The 24,788-nt window shown below is 38.3% G+C and overlaps 1 protein-coding gene across 2 annotated transcripts in view; it reads left to right on the top strand.

Moving 5' to 3' along the window:
- Window positions 1-24,788, top strand: part of Tmeff2 (transmembrane protein with EGF like and two follistatin like domains 2) — a 255,202-nt gene that overhangs the window by 209,932 nt on the left and 20,482 nt on the right. The window contains exon 8 of one of the 2 annotated variants that reach the window (XM_021157741.2): window positions 6,818-7,241. The exons of the other annotated variant lie outside the window; for it this stretch is intronic. Within the exon in view, the coding sequence (XP_021013400.1) occupies window positions 6,818-6,855 (38 nt within the window). The 3' untranslated portion in view covers window positions 6,856-7,241. Of the gene's footprint in view, window positions 1-6,817; window positions 7,242-24,788 lie in introns of those variants that run through there. 2 annotated transcript variants of the gene reach the window in all.

The raw sequence follows: 24,788 nt of genomic DNA, 5'->3' as shown, positions 1-24,788 counted from the left end.
GTATGACTCACATCCCTAGAAATCTGCCCTGTGCTCACAATTAATTTGATGTCACAGCAACTTCCCTTGTTAAACAAATGTCCACGGACGCTCCCACTGGAAGGAAATAGCAGTTGTAACTCACACTTTTCCAGATGTAGCATGAGTACTGTAAGCTTAGGAACTTTTACCATGCCCTCCCCTTTCATTTTTGAGCCTACTTTAAAAACTGGTACTACTTGTTTCTAACTAAATAGTGGCTGTCTTCTTTAAAGAAAGTCTGAATATTAAAATAAATTTATTAAACCTCCTTTGTAATAACATCTAAAAGAAAGGCTTCAGCCAGGACCAACAGAGGCTGGATTACAACTTTAATTTAAAAATAAATAAATAAAAGAAAACTATGTGAAACAAAAATAACATATGCAGGAAGCTAGAACGTGTCTACCTTGTACAGAGACAGGAATCTATGATCCTCATAGGCACAAAAGTGTAGCCCACACCAGAAAACTGAAAGAAAAATTTCCATCGTATTTAAAAAAAAAAAATTCATCGTATTTCAAGCTGTCTGGAATCACCTTCCTGTCCTCTCTCTTTTAATGAAACCCGAGGTATTTTCTGACTCTTGATTCAAAGGCTTTGCCTCTCTGTTTGCCAGGCCCAGTGATAAGTTCCTGCCATAGAAACAGAACAGACCAACTGATACCAGTCCACAAGCTTAGACTTAGGTCTCTTTTTTTCACTACAGAAAGACCTCTAACCCACGGGTTTTCTAAATCACAAAGGTAGGACTTCCTGGCTTTACCATATGATAATATGATAATAATAATCTTCCCTTGTGGACACGTAGATAAGACGGCACACTGTGTGAGTGTGTGTGTGTGTGTGTGTGTGTGTGTGTACCCTCACCAAGTCTTGCACTAAAAGGAAAGTACATTTTAAAACTGTGCTTCTCTGTGTCCAATGTGTATCTATATATGTGTCTCCTGATGGGTTCCTGTCTGGCTGAGAGGCTCATCAAGCCTTGGAAAACATAGACACATATTTTTTTTCCCAGTGAAAATGTACTTAATTTTATAGCTTGTTAAATGTTCAAAAAAAAAACCATAAATTTCAACTACTTTAGTTTTTATCATCTAAAAAATAAAATGTATTTTATTTTGTGGTATCCTACCTATATCAGTTTCCAAAAAGGATTTGTGGTGTTTTTATAATTAAACTACAGTCAATGAGGGTCTTTAAACAGAGATTGACAACATGGAGAGCTAAACTGTTAGGGGAAAGAAAAATCTCCTGAGCATGACGATTACAGTTAAAGCACTTAGCCCTAAGCTTCTTTGCAACAAGTATAAGGAAGAAATTATGGTTGAGTCGGTTTATTTCACAAATATCTGGAAAGTTCTGCTATGCAGCAATGCTGTCCCAGGCTCTACAGAAGGCAGCACAGAAGCCCCAGTCTCTGTGAAAGGAACCTGGGTCTTCATTGTCTGAAAAAAATGAATAAAAATAATTTCAGAGACCAAAGAGAAAGTTAACTTTGCTAAATTATATGTGAAATATTTAGCACAGATCTTTTTACGAACCATAACTGGGAAACATAAATGAATAGAAGCTTCAACCATGATATTTATAAAATATCCCAAAAAGCTTTCTGTATAGCTGAGGATTTTTGAATAATTTTTTTATAAAATTCTAGAGCACAAAAAGTAAGATACGTCTATCTCAATGACACAGTGTTTGAAACTGACTGAAGTAATGAGTTCCATTCATGAATATTCCAAAATTGGGAGGGATTAATATCACAGGAAAGTGGTAGGAGAATCTGTAAGGAAAGCAAGTCTAGCTTATTAACCCTGCGTGAGCAGGATAAAGACCCGTGTAACAGGACAGACAGAACCTGGGTTGGACAGACAGTGCTCAGTGACAGTGTGTATGTGGCTGGAGAAAGTCCCCCTGGTGTTCATGTTGGTCAATGAGAAAGAAAAGTCCCAGTCTCTCTGTGCCTTCAGAGAAGCCAGGGCCTTTCTCCTCTGGGTCTAGTACCAAATAGTCTACCTATCTCCCTGAGCATTGCTTTGTGGTAATTCACCGTCTCTTGTCACTTCAGGAAGTCTTAAGTTTGAGGAAACATTTCTTTTAGAGTTGTGCTTCTCTTTAAACATTAATTGAGATATTATGCACAAGTCTGAAATGTGGAAGAAAGAATCCAGACTTACAAACCAAATCCTCTCTATCCTATTAGTATCCCGTCAACCCATTTTCCCCACAAAGAAGAAACTGACAACCTAAAAGGGTATCAACGTAGTCTAAGTGAATTGCCAAATAACTTGTTCTTTGTGGAAGCCATCGCAGTTTACAAAGCCTTTCCGCACATGTTGTCTCCTTCTTCAGTCTTCACAACAGAAATGTGAAGAGGCATTAGAAGCACCTGACAGGTGAGAAATGGAAGTTCAAAGAGAGTAAGTGAAAGAGATTGCATGGCAGAGCTGAGGTTCAAGACAGCACTGCTAATTGCAGAAGCCAGCAAGTGTGAGCAGCAAGGGGCCCCAGAAAAGTTTAACTGCCTAAAACTCTGGAGCTGGGGAATGGACACTACACCCTGAACTTAACCCTTTGAGAGCTTCAATTTCAAGAATGTTTTGCTGTGCTGTTGAGGCTGCTGTGAAATCATCTGAAGTACTTTAAAACCTCTCCATACACCCTTACCATCCCTAAGTGCTATTTCGTTTGAATTTAAAATCTCTGCACCCCCCCCCCAAGCTGGGACGAAGACTCGGTCAGTAAAGTGTTCGCATTGCAAATTTGAAGACCTGTGGTTGATCCTCAGAAACTGTATAGACAAGAGTAGATGTACAGTAGTAATCTCAGCTCTGGGGAAGCACAGATGGAAGGATTCCTAAGGCTCACTGACCAAGCAACCAGCCTAGCCTACTTGCTGAGCCCAGAAAGAGACCCTGTCTCTAAAGGACAAGGTGGCCAGCAGCTGAGGAACCACAGGAGAGGTTGTCCTTCGACCTCCACATGCCTGCACACACTAATATGTATGCACACATAAATATACATGCATAGGCACAAACGGATATGCACATGTGCATACACACACACACACACACACACACACACACACAGAGTCACATACACATTCAACTCTTCTATTGTTTCGTGTTTCTTTGCACAGCAGAGAATCCTGAGTAGTGCTACCAGTAAATCTCCCATTAATTGAAGAAAAATTCCCAGCTTCTCTGCGATAATTTGGAGTTTACAAAGATTCATTCACATTACCCCATTTGTTTTAATGTCAGCCCATAAAGCAAGGTTACACACGCTAGAAGTAATACCCAGGAGGCTCAAAAAGCTATAAATGACTGGCCTGGAACTGGCCACAGTGCTTTAATTTTGTCCACCTACCTGTGCAAATGGGGCAGTTACTTGATTTGTTAAATATTTGCCTTCATGGCTTCTCTACTCTAGGTACACAGTCAGGAATATCAAGTGGTTTCATATCGTATTTGTAACATGAATTAATTCAGTCACGTGACAAAAATCTACATTTAAAATGGAAGCTTTTTTCCATTTGTTCATGAACACAAGAGGCACTTCGCTGGAAAACATGTTATATCTGGGCCAATAATCTGATCTGTAGGAAATAAATAGCAGAAAATGCAGGCAGCAGCTTGTAGCACAAATATTGGTATCAGCACCAAAACAAATAAAAACATTTGTCCAGGTTATTACAGTGCCACTAGACTATCCTGGAATATTTAAGCTCGAAAAATGAAGTTAGATGTCAGGATTTCTGAGGGGGAAAAGAGTGTCTCAATTCAAGTATGTTCCCCTCTAGGAGTTAGAATAGGGCTGCTGCAACTCTCTAAAAGCCTATGGACTCTAACTCACAATTTCCCTGCTTTCTTGAGCTCTATGCTTTGGTTATTTCCTCCCGAAAATCATGTAACCAGTCACCTGTAATCTTATGTTATGTTCATGGCTATAGATAAAGAAGCAGTATTTGCAATACAGATGAAAACTTGGACTGAAAAGTTGCCTTGGGTCCTAAGAGACACTCTGGGAAACTGTGTTTATGCCCCAGTTCGTAAATGCATTCTGCACTATTTATGGGCACCATTTACGTGCGCTTTCCCTGGGTGCAATGCCCATTTCTGAATCAGTTTTCCCACCTGAAGGCGTTACCTCTCCATCGACCTTTCTCTTCCATGAATGTAGGGCGGCTGTGTTGCCAGTGTTCGCTGCAAAATCAAAGAGAACTGAGTTTGTGCATTGGTTGTGTTGTGCTCGGCTGTTAAGCTTGAGCTGACTCTGACTTTTCTGATTCTGATTGTCTGTGCAACGGAAATGGTGGAAATGATATGTTTCCATCATGCCCAAACTCCAAACACAGGAATTTTGAGTTGAAAGACATTACATAAGCTGCTAACCAGAGACTAATGAGATAGTTAGTCTTAGTGTTTTGTTTCAGTATGAAAGTGAAAATGAATTGATTTTTTTATGGTCTGTTTTACATAGTATGGCCTGTGTCTGAGGTTTAAGTGCACATTCACCCTCTATGAACTTAAGCACAGTAGGTTTGCATAACATTCCTGGTCAAGTCATTCAACAACCATTGCAAAAGCCGTTGGCCAACTTTTCAACTAACAAGTATTAAAATAGTATTTCTCAATCACTTACGTCTACACTGTCAGTACAATAATATATTTAAATTTCACACAGCCATTTTGGGGTTTTTTTTTGTATACTTCAATAACTTAACATGATCATTATGACCTTAGATGTATATAACAATTTTTAAGATGATATAAACATGACAGAAATGAAAATTATGATGTCAATTTTACTGTAAAACTTAGTTGTTTATAATTCAAGGTATGTGTTTAAAAGACCTGTGCATTTATTAATATAAAAAAAACACATGGAATGTGTGACCAAGAAAAAATTACAAGAACATAGTATATAGAATATAGCATATTCCTGTTGATGTAAAACATTGTTCACAAAGATATGTCAGTGCTCACATGTGAGGACTAGCACATGTGCAGACATCCTTAAGTAGAAATAAATGTTTTCAGCAAGATGATCATGAAGAAAAGACAGCCCTATCTAGCACTGGCAACAAAGCAGAAAGACATCCCTGAACTCAAATGTCCTCCCATTGTCAGTGGTCCTCCCAGATTCACCCTCAGCACCTCCATTCCTGCTCTGTCACTTATCATGCTAGGAGGAACAGTACAAGTGAAAATTAAATGTATGGACCTGGAACAATAGACACATACCAATGCCTTGAAAAAGTTTAAGACAATTGTTTTCCATAAAATTCACACTGTTTAAAAACATGCTGAGAGCACCCTGAATCTTTCCTGAATGTGTTGACTAGACCCCAACATGGGTGCCCACCTCAATCAGAGCATTAGAAATACATCCCTCATAGCTTGGTGTTTCAACCATATGCAAACATAACCACTCCAAGGTGTTTTTAAATACATGCAAAACTAAATCTCTCATAGAACCAATGGCTTCAAATACTGTGTCATGGAGATAGCTTGTTTATACCACTTGTTCATGTAAACACACACACATACACAACCGGTACACATACTAAGTTTGAAATCAAATATGATCAAGAGGAGGTAAATACCAGGCATAGAAAATGTGGGGAAACAGCACTGAATTGGAGAAAAGGATGATGAAATTACCTATAAACTGTAGGGAGGACTAAGTTGTCTATAACACTATCTCTGAGCCCTGGGGTGCAGAGCTGGGGAGCAGAATGACAGGCCTTGTGAAACACTGAACTAAGAGGACAGTACGCAATGTTCTTGGAGATTGGTAACTGGGGCAGGATTGCAACTACCTTTTTGAAAGGCAGGCAGGGCTATCAGACTTGCAGACTCCAAAATGTAAACCCTGAACTCACTAAGAGTTAACTCACATTAGCCAAACTTTTAATGTCTCTGCACTGATTTGCGGTCACCTAGAGGGCATCCCTCAGCTAACTAATTATATAGATGATATGGAAGTCCCAGTGGAAGTGAGGCTACTCTCTCATTTGTCTCATGAGTCTGTAGCTGTTCAAGGCCTGAAGCTAAGAAGTCTGGTACAAGCATCTAGACAATAGGAACTCTGCCTTCAAATCAGTGTAAATAGACCATGCCCAAGGCTGGAACCCCTCCCTCCTGTCAGAACTTTTGACAGTCTGTGACCTTCCTCTGTGTGGGTTTATGCTAGGCCTCATCCAGGAAACTTACTCTCCTAGACAAACATGGAGCAATCCTGGGGGTCTCTAGAAGCATCTACTCACCATCTCCAAGAAAACTGCTCATTGTAGAACTCAAGCTGTACAGAGGACAGGTCCTTCGGCATTATGAGACCTCCAAACGTTTTACACAAAGCTACTACTAAAATTGTTATTTATAAAACTAACAAACCAAAAGAATTTGACTATTAACAAAGGAAAGTGAGTAGGCTTAGAAAGAAAGTTAATACTTGGGGGTTTTGTAAAACAATCCTTAGCATTTTTGTTAACACAATCTTCATCTGTGAACATGAACTTCCTACTACTTTGTCACTTAAAACATAGAAAAGAATGTCAAATATTATCCCACAAATACTGAGACGAGGGACTCTGCACAGGGCTCTTACTGCATCATTAATATCTGATGGAGTTACAAAACATTTCTAGAAACATTTCATAGGCAAATTATTAAAAATCCCCTACTGTTATACTTTTCTTAAAAATTACATTTTCAGAAGTCCAAAGCTATGTATCATATGTGAGGAACATTCCACTTAAGTGAAGACTGATAATAATCTTCATTTTCTTCTCCAGACGTGAAATACTCCAGAAAGATCACACTATCAGTTTAAACCAGCAGCAAGTACTTTGTGCTTTGTCGGGGAGTGCCCTTCCAGGTTCATGGCGGCAGCTTGACCATCCCTGTGCACTGCATCTATTCTATAGTCTAGTACCACTGGGTTCATTCCAGGTTTAACTAAAGAGCCCAAGGAAATCCAAATGAACTGAAGTAACCTTTGGACAAATTCTACTCGTGTCCCCACACCCCTGCCCCCATACACATTCCACACTATTGCACATGTTTGCTTGATATTGGTTACTTTTAATGAACTATATCTGTGGAGACATGAGGGCAACCAACAGGTATAGAAACTTATTAACAAGGTACTGAAAATAAGTTGTCACTTCTCTTCTAGAGAAAGAACCATCAATAGTTATCAAGGCATCCCATCAACAATGCTAGAAAACCATTGACTCTTACCCATGAATGTGAAATAAAAGAATTGTATTCTGGGACTGAAACTGTTTTTTCTGCAACATTAAACACTTCTCAGCTCCTTACCTCCTCCACGAATTGATAAATGCTCAAGAAAAAAGCTAATTGTAATATTGTCTTAGGAAACTATTATCTCCATTACAATCAGGACTACCATCATCATCATCATCATCAGTAAACATATCAGTGAAATAGACTCACTCAATTCATTCCAAAACAAACTACAAATTATATGCACTGTCTGTTGTTTTGGACTCTCCAAGAGACTATTCTCCAATGATGTGGATAATTATATTTATTTCTTAATTTCATTTGAATTTTAGAGCAAATGACTTACAGAGCGAATTTTATAGGGGAAAGAGCTTGGCATAGCAGAATATAAACTATTGACTTGGTTTCAAAAGGCCGGTCGTTCTAAGGCTTAACACTGCGTTTTACAGCTAGGAACTGTGAGAAATCTGGTGATATTTCCCATTCCGCTTCCCAGAAGGAGACGCAATCAGCCAGCAAAACCATTGGTCTATCAAGGTTCTTTTCATCTCTCTGTTTCAAATATATAAAATTTGTTTTAAAAATAAGAGTTGAGTCGTACTAGAATTGTTAAAAGTTTCTTTAAAAAATGGGGATCTGTCTCTTTTGAAACTTACAAAAATGAAAAAGTCTCATCCCCTGAAAAGGAAATTATACTTTTGGGGATCAGGCAGCTGGGGAGCCTAATCTGCCTAATTGGATCTCCTATCTATTCAGTAAGGGTTCTCATAACATGGGGCTCTGTTTTGCTCCTGTTCAAAGCTATGACATATTTTTGCTCACATTAGATGTTTTATACAATCTCAAACTAAATCACTGAACCAAACATTGCCTGTGTTAAAGATTTTTTTTTTAATGATGTTCTTTGAGGAGGCAGTAGCCACCCTTTCAAAGCTTCCTTTTATTATCCAGGCTTCTTCTCATTATAAGTTTTTGTAAGAGTTGGTTCATAGAAATAGATTTAAATACTGCTAGCTGAATGCTATTGAAGCATTCAACAGAAATCCTTTAAAAATTGAAGTTGTTGTGATGTTCATGGAACAGAATGTCTGACTGTGTTTCATGGAAACTTCTGTGGTAGAAGAGAAGGGACCTTGAAACTGTGTCTCTAACATGGCTGGTTACTGCTCAACTGCCCTGTGCCAACTCCTCAAGGAAGGACACCAATGTGCAATTCTGTTAGGTGGTTCCCAGAGACAGATCCTCATTGAAATAAGGAGCAAACACTGCTGAGTCTTACCTAGTGAAATAAAGTTATTGGTTTTGCAGCAAGGACAATGAGGGTATTTGTTTAAAAAGACAACTTGAGAAAATAGCAAAGACAACAGGAAATGATAAATGAGCCAGTCTCTGCTACAGTAATTACTTTAGTGTAGCAACAAATGACTAACTTTCTCAGGAATGCTATTTTCCATTGGAGAGTATACCTCTATCTGCTCTTCAATGTGTATGACATTGTTCTTGCTGCTGGAAAAAAATCTCTAAGAAGGAAGAACCAGTAAATAAGTTGTCTGAGAAAATTTGTGTTTTTGAAATGTCCATGCCATTCTTTGGGGTTTATCTCAGTTTTGTTCTCCTTAAGAGTTTCATGCAATGCAGAATGCATCAGTGGACTTGAGTTGGTAGCTGTGCCATCAAATCACTTGCCTGTTTTCCTCCCTGTTGCTAAGAGAAGGTACTCTGACCGAAGCAACTTAAGGGAAAAAAAACTTACTTTAGGTCACAGTTCAAACAGCCTTTCATGATGGAGAAGTCAAGACAGCAGGAACCTCAAGCCGTTGGTATTTACTCAGTCAGGAAACAGGGGCAGAGTGCATACTATTGTTCAGTTTGCTCTCTCCACTGTGTGGTACAGGATCCCCCCCATGTCCCCAGGGCATGGTCTCTTTCACAATTAGGATGGGTCTCCCAATAGCACTCAAGCCATAAAATTCTCCACAGGCAAGCCCTGGGGCCTATCTCCCAGGTAACTGTAGCTTATGTAAATTAAACTAAAATTACACCGAGCTTGCATGAAACCCAGTGCAACAGAAAGTGGAGAGAGAAAAATTCAAAAGTTCAAGATTATCCATAGCTACAGGGAGTATTGGAAGCTAGCCTAGGCTCTATGAGACTCTTTTTCAAAAGCATTTAAGTAATTTAAAAGAAAATTGAAGGAAATCTTTCTGACACAGACAGGTAAATAATAAAATCTATATCTTGCTGATTGAAGTAGCACATTCAGGGAGGATTTGCTGCAGGAGGTGGAGGCAGGAGGATCACGAGTTCAAGGCTAGCCTGCAAGTGTTATTCTCTATGTAACTGGCTGGCATCTGCTGAGATGTTTTTCTTATGCACAGCATACAATACTAGTTTTCCAAAGACCTATATTTGAAACTTACTTTAAAAAAAAAATACCCCATAATCTAGGGAAGCCCTTGAAGAATTTTGTAAATAAGGATCGTGCCCTTTCATGTAATGAGAGTTTCTCTGCAGGGATTATTGACACATTTGGATGTACATGCTGCTGATATTAGAGTGGCTCCAGAATTTGGATTAATTTCCAGAGAGAAGTAATTCTCTAAGTTGCATAGTAAAATTTGATCTAGCTCTAACAGTATTTCTACTGAAGATTTTTTAATTGTGGATTGTCATTTCAGTCTATCAGAATATTAATTGGATAATAAAAAAAAATAGATGGCAAGTCTGTTAATCATCAACTTCTCTTGATTGTATATCAATTCTGAATTTATACTCCGGGTAGTTCTGCTTCCTATTCATTGGCTTACGTTTCATTCAGACTTCGTCTCCCAGAGCAGTAAGAGTTGTTTGTGGCAAAATGTTTGTACTGTGAAGAAGAGATGAAAGCCACCACTATGTCAACATGCATGGAGTGATACACAAGTTGAACAAAAATATACTAGCTGAAAGCAATATTACTAGGCAGTGAGAGAACAATGGTGAGAGAATTTTATTGTAATCACATGCCAAGTCAAATTCTAAAACTGGAGATGTTAAGAGCATATTCCAGATAAGGCAGAACCTTCCCTCCCACATTTCAAGATACTGGATTTTATTGAGAGATTTTAACATTTATGAGAAACACATAAACCTTTCTAGTATTTTAAAAGAGAAATTTTAAATTCAAAGTGCGTTCCTTTCTCTTGGTGTCTTTGTAGCTTTTCTATTACTGTGATAAGACACCATGACCAAAGCCATTTATAGAAGAGTTTATTTTGAACTTATGCCTGTGACCATCTTGGTGGGAAGCATGGTGGAAGCCCGACAGCTGAGAGCTCACATCTTAAGACATAACTAACCACAAGACAGAGAGAAGTAACTGTGACCAGCATGGGCTTTTGAAACCTCAGAGCCTGCCCCCAGCAACATACCTTCTCCAACAAAGCCACACCTCCTAAGGCTTCCCAACCAGTTCCCCCAACTAGGGACCACAATGGGAGCCATTCCCATTGGACCACCATACGACATAAACAAAAAATAAAGTAATAATCAGCCTAGTCACTAATTTTCACAAAATTACTTCCTATCTCTTTCCCAGCATAAAAATGAGACTTTATCCTATTTTTAAATGTCTTTAGAGAAATCAATCTTCTAAGTTTTCTTGATAACCTAGTCTTTGATTACAAAATGAATATACTTTTTCATTTAACATATTGTCCATGGACAATTGAATTACATGGATAACTCAATTTGTTTTCTTTGTTTAAAAGAAAACAAAAAGAAAAAGAAAACAAAACACACATTGGTAGCTTGTCTCCATAGCCTATGTTACCATTACCTACCATAATATTTTCAGTAAATGGGCTGGCTACCTAGGGTTTAGCAGAATACATCTAGAGACTATTATTAGACTTTGGATTTAATTTTGAGCCCTGAAATAGCATAGTTCGTTCACTGCTGCATGTGACATTTTAAAAACCTGAGCAAACAGTATTATTCTTAGGAAAGAAAAGCTCTTTCTCACTAGGTTCAGCATTTAGAAACAATATTGAATTGATTTGAATCAGAAAATTGTCTCTGAGAACCTGAAATGAATATAAACATTAGGCAGATGATCTCACCTCTTGCTTCCTGCCTTAGTCCTGTTTTGTTTCCTTTGAGTGGTTCTTAATATTCATTCAAAGTGTGCATGTGTGCAGATGCATCCCAAAGCCACAGTGTCCTCCTGCTCTTGTTAGAGCCCAAGCCCGATACACTCCATACTGCAGGCAGCTCTCATGCCCTGGGTGGAGCCCTTCAGTAAGAAGCCAGATCTGATCAGGCACCAGGCACAGCTGTTTCGTGTGTCGAGACCATGAGTATATTTTACTTCTGTGTCTGTGCCTAGCAAACAAACACGATACTTTTAGATGTATAACGCTCTCCTGGTCTTGCCCTTCAGGCAGGAGTCTCACATTCCATGGAATGACAAAGGTTCACATCCCTTTTTGCCCTAGGTGGAAAACATAAAAGACTAAGATGCATCATTAATCATGCAGACTGTCTGCAGCAACACTGCCAAGAAAATGATCATCCTCGTACCACCCATCAATATCCCTGACACCTGTCTAAGAGCTCAGGTCATGCATATCCGTCTGCCTTTAGAGAAGTGTCAATGTGCAAACATTGCTTCACTATTTTTAGGGTCACGTTAACATTATTCATCACCTACCTGTCAGTTCATCCAATTTGTCATGTTGTGCGGACCTACCGGTGACTGTTGCTGGCCATCTTTTCTTACGTTGTGGTTTTTAGAGCATGAGAGCAGAAGATGTTTGGAAATTGTCAGAAGTGTGCGAGACAGCAACCAGAGTTTCCCCCAAGGAATTACTATGGCTCATGTTTAAGAAAAAAAAAAAAAGCAGACATTTGAGGTCCCTGTGGCCTTCCAAATTTTCTGCTTCTGTCTGATTTCTTGTCCAGTGAGTTGTATTTTTAATCAATTTTATTATAAAGCTCGCAGCATGATTCCAGGAGGTTAAATCACGGCTTACAAATGAAACAAACCTTCAGAAATTAGGAGGTCAAAGATTGCTGTCCTGATTAAAAAAAAAACAAGCTGTCAGTTCTGAATACCTAGAAACATTCTATACACAAGTTAAAATTTTAAGTACAAAGGCTGATAAAAATTCTGATGCTGCACCAGGAGCTCGTGATGGTTTGTCTCAACTGTCACTCAGCACAACTGCCACAGCTCCTGAAACAGCTTAGCAAATACATTCCGATCTCTGAGCAGCGAAGGCATTTCACCATAGGTGGGAAAATTCCAGAACTAGGAATTAACACATCTGTGCTTCGAGCCACTGCCCTGCAGTGATGCTCAGGGGAACTGTGGGAGCTCTTGCCTTGGATGTTTGGCTCCATGAGTCTTAGTTTTGTTTTTTTTTTTTATCAGCAAAGTGTAGGTGTCAAAAGATCTCCAATATTTGTTTCAGGAGTCTATCTTCCTATTGTTATGTAAATTCTCGGCAGCTATAAAGCCACAGAATGAAATGTTCTGTCTTTAAATAATTGTGACCCTCTCTGAGATGTGCATGAAGATGCTGGAATCGGGGAAAATAATCGGAACAAACAGCCCTGTTGCTGGCCTGAGCTCACCAAAGTGATAAGCTCAAAGCCTGGAAGAGTACCAGCTCTTTTCAGCCACTACCAAGTGGAGTGAGTTTAGCTGTGACACCCATGAAGTAAACTGGCTATTTTGTAGCTGTTGATGTCTGGGACTAGCGAGCAACAGATATAACAACACGACCCAAGAGCTACAAAATCTGCTCATAAGGAAGATAAATGCCTTAAAGAAAGTGTAACTTTGTTAGCTATTTGTGTTCATGAGAACATTAGAGAAGGTTTTAAACCAGTTCTAGCCGTTGAACCCAGGTCTATGGGTGTCTACAATTTAGCTGCACCTCTGGGCCCTCATTAGTGAGGATCTTATGAGGATTGTTCAGTTTATCATTAAGACTGGAAATATTTGCTTTGCCTTTATAAAAATAAGAATGTCCAGGAAGAGATGATGATGCCTAAGCCTCTTGTTACCTTCAAATCAGAATCTCATACAACACTAATAAATACTTATACTAAATCATAATTATGCAGATGGTTTCTCTGACATATAAAAAATAAATCATTAAAGAAATAGGGGGTTTGCAGCCCCATAGGAGGAACAACAATATGAACTAACTCGTACCCCCAGAGCTCCCAGGGACTAAACCACCAACCAAAGAATACACATGGTGGGACTCACGGCTCCAGCTGCATAAGTAGCAGAGGATGGCCTAGTTGGTCATCAATGGAAGGAGAGGCCCTTAGTCCTGTGAAGGCTCAATGCCCCAGTGTAGGGGAATGCCAGGGCCAGGAAGTGGGAGTGGGTGGGTTGGTGAGCAGGGGGAAGGGAGAGGGGACAGGAGGTTTTTGGAGGGGAAACTAGGAAAGGGGATAACATTTGAAATGTAAATAAAGAAAATGCCTAATTAAAAAATCTTTAAAAAAGAAATAGAATAACAGGAATTAGTATATACTCTGCATTTACTTTATATTATGATCTGTGGACAGCATGCTGCCTTGCTCCTTCTGAGTCTACCTTCAGAGTCCACAATCCACAAAAGTGTCTTAGGAATGAGCAAGTGCAGCTCAGCCTGATGCAGCTGAACTGAGGAGACCTGTGGAGTAACATAGCTAACAATAAGGGCGGCCAAAATGTTGTCTTGCTTTTTGGTTTGGTTTGGTTTTGGTTTGGGGTTTTTGTCAGTACCAGGTTTACCTGACAGAGAAGAGAAAAGAGCATTGTGAAGGTGGGGGACAGGGCTTGAAAGGCAAGGAAGGTTGATGAACTAGAGGGTTCCAAGACTGGCACGGGGTTCAATGCCTCTGTGATATGGCATGGAGGAGAGGGCGAAAAAAAGGCAAGCAGAAATGGTGGTTTGTAGGTGAGCCAAGCCTCTGTCCTTATTCATAATAAATGTGTAAATATATTCTTTGGTAGGGGGCTATAATTTAAAAAAATAAGGAAAACCAACCAGGCATAAGGAAGAAAGGAACACAAGGCAAGGCAGATGAAGAAAGCCCGGTAGAATAAAGAAGATTGGCTGTGTTGTTGATGACAGAGAAGAAAATATATTTTAGGTGGACTTAGGATGTATGTTTACCAGATCTGCTGTCTAGATATGAATGCCTGTATGTGGACAAAATAATGAATCACATCTGACGTGTGCCTTTGGATGCATCAACACAGAGACGGACCTGAGGGTCTGCAAGGAGAAGAAAGGAAAATGATGATGTGGTGACCCTCCAAGGGAGGCTGAGGCTGAAGGATTGATAAATGCCTTAAAGAAATTCATAAACTTTGTTAGCTATTTGTGTTAATGAGAACATTAGAGAATGTTTTAAATGAGTTCTAGCAAAGGTGGCCCCAGATAAATAAACAGGGACCTGTGGGTGGCAAAGAAGAGTCCTGGAAGCTAATAGAGGCAGGATCCTCAGAAGCTCCTGCCATTGGCTTCTCCCCTGTGTCCTGTTTCATGTTTTTGTCTCTAGAATAAAATAAGTGCTCATTTCATTTTAAGTGTTAGGCCTAAAAATATCCCTTTTGTTCTAAAGCTTACTTTTATGTACAATTATGTCTATAACTTACTATCTGCCCTGGCTGTTCTCTGTGTGTGGAGCCAGAGCCCCCCTCTTTGCCTTCACACTGCTGCAGTGAGCCTGCTGAGATCTCCCAGTCGCCTGTGCCTGCATTCCAGACATTCTGCAAATGGCATGCTTTAGTCTCTTTAATGTGAACAGAATTTTGTTTGTGCATTTGTGGTTTACCTTTTATTCCTTGTCTTCTTTAGTTATCATTCAAACTCCATGAGGGCAGGAAAGCCATCCTGTTCCCTGTTATAAATGTGGCACCTAGAAAAGTGCCTGGTGCATGGTCAGCACCTTACAACTATTCCATCAAGACCAGGGCTCATGGCTCTAGAAGCATAACTGAGTGTGACTTTAGAGAAGTCCTCATATAAAAGTAACGTCCTCTTGTTTTCCTCTTATGACATTTTACCTGTATTAATAAAATTTCAAAAACTTTTTCTGAAAAGCTACACAAACAGAAGATGTATAGGTATGTGTATCATAAATTATAGATGTTTTTTAACTCCTCAAAAAAAGAAAAAGAAAAAAAAACTAGTGGATTCCAGTTTGGGAGTTTAATTTCTCATCTCTTCTGGACATTTAAAAACACTTTAAGAACAAACTTTTATAGGGAATTTAATTCCAAACATTGCTTTGGAAGTAATAGGAAAGACTGTTTACTGAAAGGGGAAGAAAGAGACCTTCATATGCAAATGTCTGGCATTTGAAAATGTCATATAGCTACATCTACATATAAATAAGATGCTCTCTGAATTCCAGGGAAGGGAGACTTTGTATAGCATTAGCCAATTTCTATATCAGAGTAAAGTGAAACTAATAAAGCAGCAATGGGTCAAGAAGTGGGGGAGAGAGCAAATCTCCACCACCTCTAACAGCAGCGGCAGGCACTCCAGGTCAAAGACCAACCAGACAGAATCCAAGCCCTGATGAAATCAAATCCTACGCGCTTGAAGGATAATGGAGAGCAGCCAGCTAGAAGAAAGGGAACACAGATCAGGTCTTGACAACTCCCTATCAAGTATTTGCTTTCCTTCTAAATATTGGCATGGAAACCAAAGTCCTCTGAGATCTTTTCTCTCCAGGCTGATAGATGTTTTTCCTCACATGAAGTTCTGAAGGTTGAACAACAAACAAAATAAACAACATCAAAAACAAATAAACAAACAAACAAAATTCCACTTTAACATCTTTCCAATTTCATATGTGTTCCACTGCCTTCTAATATAGTGCTCCCTGACTATAGAGGAGTCACAGGGGGAAATGATTAATCACATAATTTACATTACTTTTACTGACCATTCATGGAGTCCTTGTAGAACTTGTACCAGCGAGAACTGCCTGGAGTCTATCAGCCAGAGCCTGTACCAAAATTTAATTTTAGGTACTAAGATAAGTAGACCAAAGCCTACCCTGGCTCCTACACAAGGTAATTTATACAGGAGCTGGTGCTGAGAGAACTAGCCTCGAGAATGATAACTGAAGGCAAATGCTCGAATTTTAGGGTAGAAATCTATTTTAGTAAGCTTAAGTTAGCAGCAATAGGGAAGAAAAGAGAAAAATCCAATTGTCAAAGAAAACCAACCAATGAGGGTTGTCCTAGAAATGGATCAGTATAATCTCGACCTTCCTGTTGAATATAGAAAACTGTTTGTCAACTTACTAGTGTTTCTCTTTCAAACAACCATTCAATAAAAAAGTTATTATCACCATGGAAAATATTAAATATTTTAAATGTAGAATCAGAAAGTTGAAGAACCTCATCCGGGGCCATCTTCTGTTGGAGAAGTTGAGAATATGTACAGATAGTGTTCTCTCTAGCTAGAGAGAAGTCTCATTGGCCCCTACCACTCCTGCCTGCATTGAGGCAGAAAGAGTAACAGGAAAAGAGAGAAATGCACATTGGATACATCTGAAAATACACGGTCCCTTGTGGCAGATATTAAAGGAGCCAAAGCAAGTCCCTAATGAGGATTAAAAATATCATATCAAAGAACATGTTTCAAAAACTAAAAAAGGAAAAAGAAGTGGAGAAAAATTTGTTGACTTTCTGCTAAAATGTGCTGACATGTGGGGATATTTATGTTTTTCTGAACATCTGGTGCATATTAGTATGTTTTTATTCACAATCCTCAATTATTAATAAAAAAGGAAAGCTGAATAATTAGGACACACTGCCACAATAAATGAATATCATGCATGTCTTTTCCCACTGCATAGACTCTCACCATACCATTAAAAAACATAGTTATTTTTAAGTAGAAGAATCAGTATATTATCTTATTATAACAAATTTCTATCAGAATAGACCATATTGAGTCAGCAACACATGAATCTAAGAGGTTGAATTATATTTCAAATCATGATCATCATTATTAATAATGATCCACATTATACTTTTAATATTGGCTAAAGTTTGAAGAACAACCTAAACTTGATATATACTTGCTTTGCCAAGATGGAATTCTATTTCTTTAATAAGACTTTATGGAGCAGAGATGATTTTATTAGATAGAAAGGCACCATCACTTTTGGCTCCTTTGTAGCCTGTCAAATTGAAGTTATCGCTATCTACTTTATAAATTTTGGTTAACCTTCTTTTCCCATTAAGGATTGCATCAGCGACTTGTGGCTAATATAAGAACCTACTACTGAATATAGCTGAGTCCTTTCCATCAATTGCAGGTAGCCAGCAGTGACACATAGTCCAAGAGTGGCTAAGGCTAGGACAAGTCTGGCAGTAGACAGCAGGTTGTCCATAAATGATCACAGAACTCTGGTAGCAGAGCACTTTATTAGCTCTTCCTTCCGGGCACTCACACCACACACCCTGCCTTCATCTCTTTGTCTGTGTGCAGAGATATAGCTAATTACCCTGAGCCCTGCTTATTCTCACATGACTTCTTAGAGATTCGTACATTATTCTAACATCAAATAACCCTGCTTCTCACTTGGCAAACTCTTGTTCCAGTTTGCACGTCATCTTTGCCCTGTGAAGGATGATGTGTTGAACAGACACATTTACTTGCCGAATGCTGTATGCTATGCCAACGTGTACCAATGGATACCTACATCTAAAATCTCACTCATTTAAAACAGCTATAGAGGGCTGAGTACTATGGATAAGAACTTGCCTATAGTCACAGTGCTGGGAGAAAAAGAAGAGAAGGCCAAGCAAACTCCCCAAACATTTGCAGGAAGGAACTGCTAATCTGGAGGGTAGCATAAAGGGTTTCATTGCAGCATGTTCATACATTTGCACCGTAGTCTTTTTCAATTACTCTGTTCGTGCACTGCCTTCCCTGTCCCCCTGCTCACTGTGTCTGGTTTCTCTCCTCCCTTTCTACTTTCATATCGCTTGTATTGCATTACTCCCACCCCCCATAGTACTTCCTGCTACCTGCCCAGTAACTCTCTGGAATGGAGAATGAAACGCATGCACACGCACATGCAAACACACACACACACACACACACACACACACACACACACACACACACACATTAGCTTATTTTGAAATTCCTCCCTTGTCTAGCATGCTTTTCCCTCCAGTACTCCTGACTCAACACCTCCTAAATCTACTTTTAACTTTGCTGCCCTTCTGTGAAGCCCATTGTTTTTTGCTACCCAAGACACTTCTTGGCAGCCCTTCCTAGGGCAGCTTCCCTTTCCTCCTAGGTTTCAGATGATCTTCCCTCTGCAGCCCTAAATCTGCTCTCTCTCTCTCTCTCTCTCTCTCTCTCTCTCTCTCTCTCTCTCTCTCTCTCTTTCTGACAATTATCATTCTCCTCCTCTCTGCATCCTAGCCTGTGCAACTCTAAAGGCCCTGCCCCATCTCTCTTTGCCCTACTATTGGCTGCTGGCTTCTTTTACGATTGTGCAAAAACCAACCGGGGACAAGAACCTTTAGCATTTGGACACACAGATTCCCTATTAAATCAAAACATATTAGAACCAATCTCAAATAGCCCACTCTTTCTCCTGCTCCACTAAAACTTATGCCTTCTTTCTCATGACCCTCACTTCTAGTTTTCTTTTCCCCATGTCATAAACTCATATTTATGCATACATGCACATAAATATAATTTTAAATCTCGGTTCCATGTATAAGAGAAGCCATGTACTATTGGTTTATTACACTTAACATGGTGACTTCTAGTTCCATCCATTTTTTTCACGTGTAGTTGTCTTTTTTGATTGCATGAAATTTCATTATGCATATAGACCACTACATCTCTGCAGGTATTTTTCCTGATGTTGAGAATCTTGCAATAGGTTTCTGCTTTTTAACATTCGTAATCTGAGGTCTTCTGTTCCTCTCCTTCACCTCAGAACCTCAGTAAGAGTCCTTCTATGACCAACATGGGCTTCCTGTTTTCATTCTAGAGATGACAAAACAGCTACAAAGGTATTCATGAATTTCCTCATCTCTTACTACAAATAAAGAGGGACACAGGCTTCTAAACTCAAATAACCCTTTGAACAGGAGATTATAATTTCATTCACAAGAAAAAGTTCTCTCAGTGTTGCAAGAATTGACTATCTATTAGCATATTATCCTACTCACAAAGTGTATCATTGCATATTAATAGACTATAGAAAACATTCCTTATGCGTAAAATTTCTTAGCTAGGGCTACAAAATACTCAGAGAGTTAAATATAAGATTGTACATAAGGAGCTTCCAGCTTAAACTATGCTCTTAATTTCTTTGGAACACTATAGCCTAAAAGATGATGAAAGGCCTTCATGGGTCCAGCCTGATGTGGTCATGTGGTATATGAGACCCCATACAGCTGTTCCTGTGCTAGGCAAACCTCATCTTCTCTGTATAATACTAATTATCTCTGTCCATTGTTCCAAACTGCAGACAATGGGCTCTACATCAATATTATTAGCCTAAAAGTGCTCTGGAAATTCAAAACATGGCAGAAATTCTAACTTTTCAATGCCACTAGCCATACTTGGACTTTCCAAATACAACATCTATTGCTTCTCTTTCACTGTCCTCCTTTCTCATTCTCTTCCTTGCTCTCCATCTCCCTCTTGACACATCAGCAGAAGAAACTTTGTACAAGGCTGTAAGAGTAACAGGCAAAGGTCTGAATTTTTTAAAATTGAGGCATGATGCTGAGTTTTTTTATTATAAGAAATTCTTAATGAATAATGAAAATCTCTGGATCTACCAAATCTAAACAAATAAGAATAAAAACCTTAAAATCAAAGAGTTCACCATTCCTTTTCAGGTCAACAAAAATTACTTGAAACTCATTTTTTAGTTAGTATATATGTTTCAAGGTAAAAGCAGGTTTATAATAGAAATCTATGAGGTTTAGATTCTAAACCTCATAGATTTCTATAATAAACCTCTGATGAATCTCTTTCTAGGCTTTTTATATTTTTCACATACTATTTGTGTACATATTCATTTCTGTACATATATGTAGATATGTATATGTGTTTCTATGTAGTACATATAGGTAGGTGTATATGCATATGTATATGGGTATATGTGTATATTTATATATGTTTATGTATGTGTGTATGCATGTATACTTGAGTGCATATGTGATGTATGTGTCTATGTGTATGCATATTCATAGGTAAGCATAACTGTGAATGTATGTACTGGAACTGGGATCCAACTTGAATGCCATCAAATCTTATATTTTTTTTCTGGTTGGATAATATTTTATCCTTCTGTTACACTGCAATTTAGTATTGTTATTAAATGTTAGATAATTTTACTTTTAGGTGATGTATTTAATGTTAGTGATAACTCTGCCTACACTTGAGGCTTTTAATTCACAGACTTTGAAAGTATGTAGCATATTCTGTCCTAATAATGACATCTTGAGTGCTTGTATCTTCTCTACTAAACACTGAGCAGAGAAAGTCTGTTGTGGCTTTCTAACAGCCATAGTTCTTCCTTGACAAGTGTAAAAGCTGATCACAGTGAGCCTGCCACCTCAGTACCCTAGAAGCAGATCTCAGTCATGGCCTGAGGTAAAGCCTCTGAAAACCGGAATGTGAAAGGTAGGGTAGGGGGAAGGAAGGGGGAACTAAACAATGTGTACATAGTCTAAAATAAACAAATTCTAAAAGTATATATATATATACATATATATACATATATGTATATATATATATATATATTTCACTATATGTACTTTTAGAATATATATATAATGTTTTGACAGTTTTCTTTAGGCTGTAAAATTTGAGTTCTTTCTTCAGTTCTTTTACTATCTATGTATTTTTACTATTGTCACCTCAATGTGAATTGCTTTTATAATGAAAAATATCCAATATGCTTTATTTTTTAAGAAAAATATAGAACTAAGCAATTTAGCTCTCTCAGGAAACCAAATTCTTCATATTGAATGGTACAGTTTCTATTAGCCAGTGAAACACCTATGGTTATGACTCTACCTGCAGATTCAAGTGGAGTAGTAAGGCAATCTCAGGGATCTCTCCAGGCAAAGAAATACTTCTGTCTCAATTATCTGAACCTTCAGACAAAATTGTTTTCTGGGCTGAAATTATCCACATGACTGCTTCTTTCATTTTTCCTCCTAACTCTGCATGTTCAACTCTAAGACAATCCATTACTGTTGATACTTTAAGAGAAAACCCCAGATTAAACTGAGAACACAAGAAAAGATGGATGTGAGGGCTGATAACTCTCTTGACAATCTTGCATCTGAATCTCCTTTAAAGTGGAGTTTGAGAATTACACACACATGGCATCTGCAGCTAGTTACTGCTTTTAACATGCCTGGCCATAGGAACTGACTTCATATGTCTGCCACCTCCCTCCAACTTATCAAAGGTATGAAAAGTGTGTGCATATGTGAGGGCTGTGTGTGCATCTCTGTGTGTGTGTGCGTGTGTGTGTGTGTGTGTGTGTGTGTGTGTGTGCGTGTGTGTGTGTAGTTTATAGAGTAGCATATGTATATTTATATGTATATTTATTTATATGTGTGAAAATATTTATATGCTTTATACATTAACTATCATATGAAGTGCTGCAGTCTTTGTATAAGAATGACACTTTAAAAGCATTAAATTATCATAAAATAACAATATTACTTAATAATCTTTTGACCAAAACATGACCTGTGTTATATAACACAAACTGAAGGAATTCAACAGATTTAGTCTCTTTAAAGAATCTCGTTTTCTTGTGTTAAGATTTACAAAAACACAGAGAAGTGCTTTGCTTAAAATCATTCTTCAGTGATATTTCTTCATAGTCTCAATTCTCATCATTTCATGTTTCTGACTGTGCCTTTTAAACTTGCTTCTCCAAATGTCCTATAGATAATTACCAATGCCCTTTGTCCCATTTCATATATCATATATCTCTAGGCAATTTCTTTAATATTAATTAGTATTAGATATTTCATTCCCTAATATTTTTGACTAAAAAAAATAAATTCTTTCCAGTTTATGCAATTCTATTGCATACATACTGAACCATAACCATAAAGTTTTTAGTGTTTTCTCAAAAATCACAAGACATTTTGAGATATTTATATTGAAGCTAAAATATTTCTACTCAAAGTTTACATGATACAATATGGAATTAGTTAGCTATTTAAGGCAAATTTTCATCTTCATTTGTTTCACTATTTTTTATTTTGAGATGGGGTCTCTATGGTGTTTTGAATGAAAAAATAAAATAAAAGCCCTCTTAGGTTCATATATTTGAATGCTTGGCTCCTAGTTGGTAAAACTGTTGGGAAGGTGTAAGGCTTTGTTGGAGGATGTATGTCACTGAGGGCAAGCTTTGAGATTTTGAAAACCCGTGCCATTCCAGGCAGCTCTCTCCCTGCCTCCTGCCTGTAGGTCAGATGTGAGTTCACAGCTACTGCTCAAGTGTCATGCCTACCTGCTGCCATGTTCCCCACCATGATGCTCTGATCCTCTGGATTCGTGAGCCCTAAATTAAGTACTTTCTTTTATATAAGTTACCTTGGTCGTGGCATTTTGTCACAGCAATAGAACAGTAACCAGGGCAGTCTCCCTCTCTAGCATGTACTGGTCACAGACTAATGCTTCTCTTGCCTTAATATCCAAAGCACTCGAATCAGAAGTGTTACCACCTCCTAAAGCTGTTTCTTTCATTTACAACACATGAATGGATCATGCACAATCTTCATCTAAGATATATTCATAATAGAGCTATTTTCCCCCTTCCTACCCATGTCCAAGACTTAGACAATGTCGATCACCTAAGCTGTAATTCTGATTTCCTGTTTGTCTGCTGTCCTCTCTGAGTCCCCTCATTAATTCATTTTCTATGCTAGTAAGATCTGCTAGATACTTCCCCACTGCCCTTGAAATCCAAACAATGTTCCTCCTCCTGATATGTAGATATCTGCTCAGAGAGGATCTTGGTCAACCTCTTCATCTTCCTTTTGTATCCTTCTCCCATTCCTATCTCTCGCTCTCCCCCTCCTTCCCCTGACTTTCTCTGCTCTTACAGAGTACCTTGTTTCTTTGCCCCACTCTCTCTATCAGGGGCACTCCCTTGACTCTTTAGCTGGCCAGCTCTTCACAGCTGTTCCTTACGACACCTTACCCCACCTGTCTGAAATAGATTTCTAGGCCCACTGTTATGCATCTGAACATCCTGGACTACCCCTCTGACATTTCAACCTGGCATATTGAGTTTGGGTGGTTTGTTTGTTTGTTTGTTTGTTTGTTTGTTTTATTCATTTATTTATTTTGTCTGTTGCCTGTCTCACTGTCTAATATGTATGCACTTCAGGAAAGAAACTCTTTGTTACTTATTACGCCTACCTTATGTTTGTAGCATTAGCTACATTAGAAGGAAATAAGTCAACATTTTAAGAGAATCAGGTGGATGAATTATATGAGTCAGGGTGAAGTTGTTGTAAATTAAGACACTTCATTTCTCACTTCTCTAAGATCCAAAAAGTTAAATGGTCAAATACTAAGAGCCAAAAGTCATAGGTTGATATTAACAATAACAATTAAAGCATAAGTAGGGTTTTTTTGTTTTTTGGTTTTTCAAGACAGGTTTTTCTCTGTATAGCCCTGGCTGTCCTGGAACTCACTTTGTAGACCAGGCTGGCCTTGATCTCAGAAAACCACTTGCCTCTCCCTCCCAAGTGCTGGGATTAAAGGCATGTGCCACCATGCACGGCTAAGTAGGGTTTTTTTTTTTTAATTATTTCTTTCTATATACTGTTTCTAAACATATTCATCTTGTGTTTGTATTCCTAAATAAATGGTTGCCTGGAAGTTGCAGCTGTAATGTCAGTTTTTCTATTTCACTAGTCCAAATGTATATTTGACTCTACAAATTCAAAATTGCACATGTTTTATACCTCTATTGATTCCTTGAGTGGCTCACCAAGTACTAGAAGAGTGTAAATTATATCCTGAGTATGGGGAAGACCTATGAAACTAGGTAAACTAGCATTGAGATCACAAAGTAGCTTTTAGTGATAACTTATTTCAAGCTCTAAATAGTGTCTAGGTAGAAAGAAATTGTTCAGAAGTGCACAACACCCTTAACTATTTCTAGAGTTATCCATCTGGGGTTAAGTATTTAAGTCATCATTGGCTATAAAAGTCAGAAACAAACCAATTGTTCAAAACTGGAAACTAAAGGAGACCCTGGATATTTAAAATACTTGGTGATTATCTGCAATTTACTGTGTGTTTTTTGTCTATACATATGTAAATACATATATGTGAATATTTAACTGAGAGATAATGTTTCAAATACAAGGTTATCTCAATTTGAAATTCTTTTTTTTTTAATTTTTAATATTTTTATTACATATTTTCCTCAATTACATTTCCAATGCTATCCCAAAAGTCCCCCATAGCGCCCCCC

This window comes from Mus caroli, chromosome 1, assembly GCF_900094665.2.
Source record: "Mus caroli chromosome 1, CAROLI_EIJ_v1.1, whole genome shotgun sequence".
Lineage (NCBI taxonomy): Eukaryota > Metazoa > Chordata > Mammalia > Rodentia > Muridae > Mus > Mus caroli.
The sequence above is the reverse complement of the archived record's forward strand: the minus strand, read 5'-3'. Positions and strand labels throughout refer to the sequence as shown.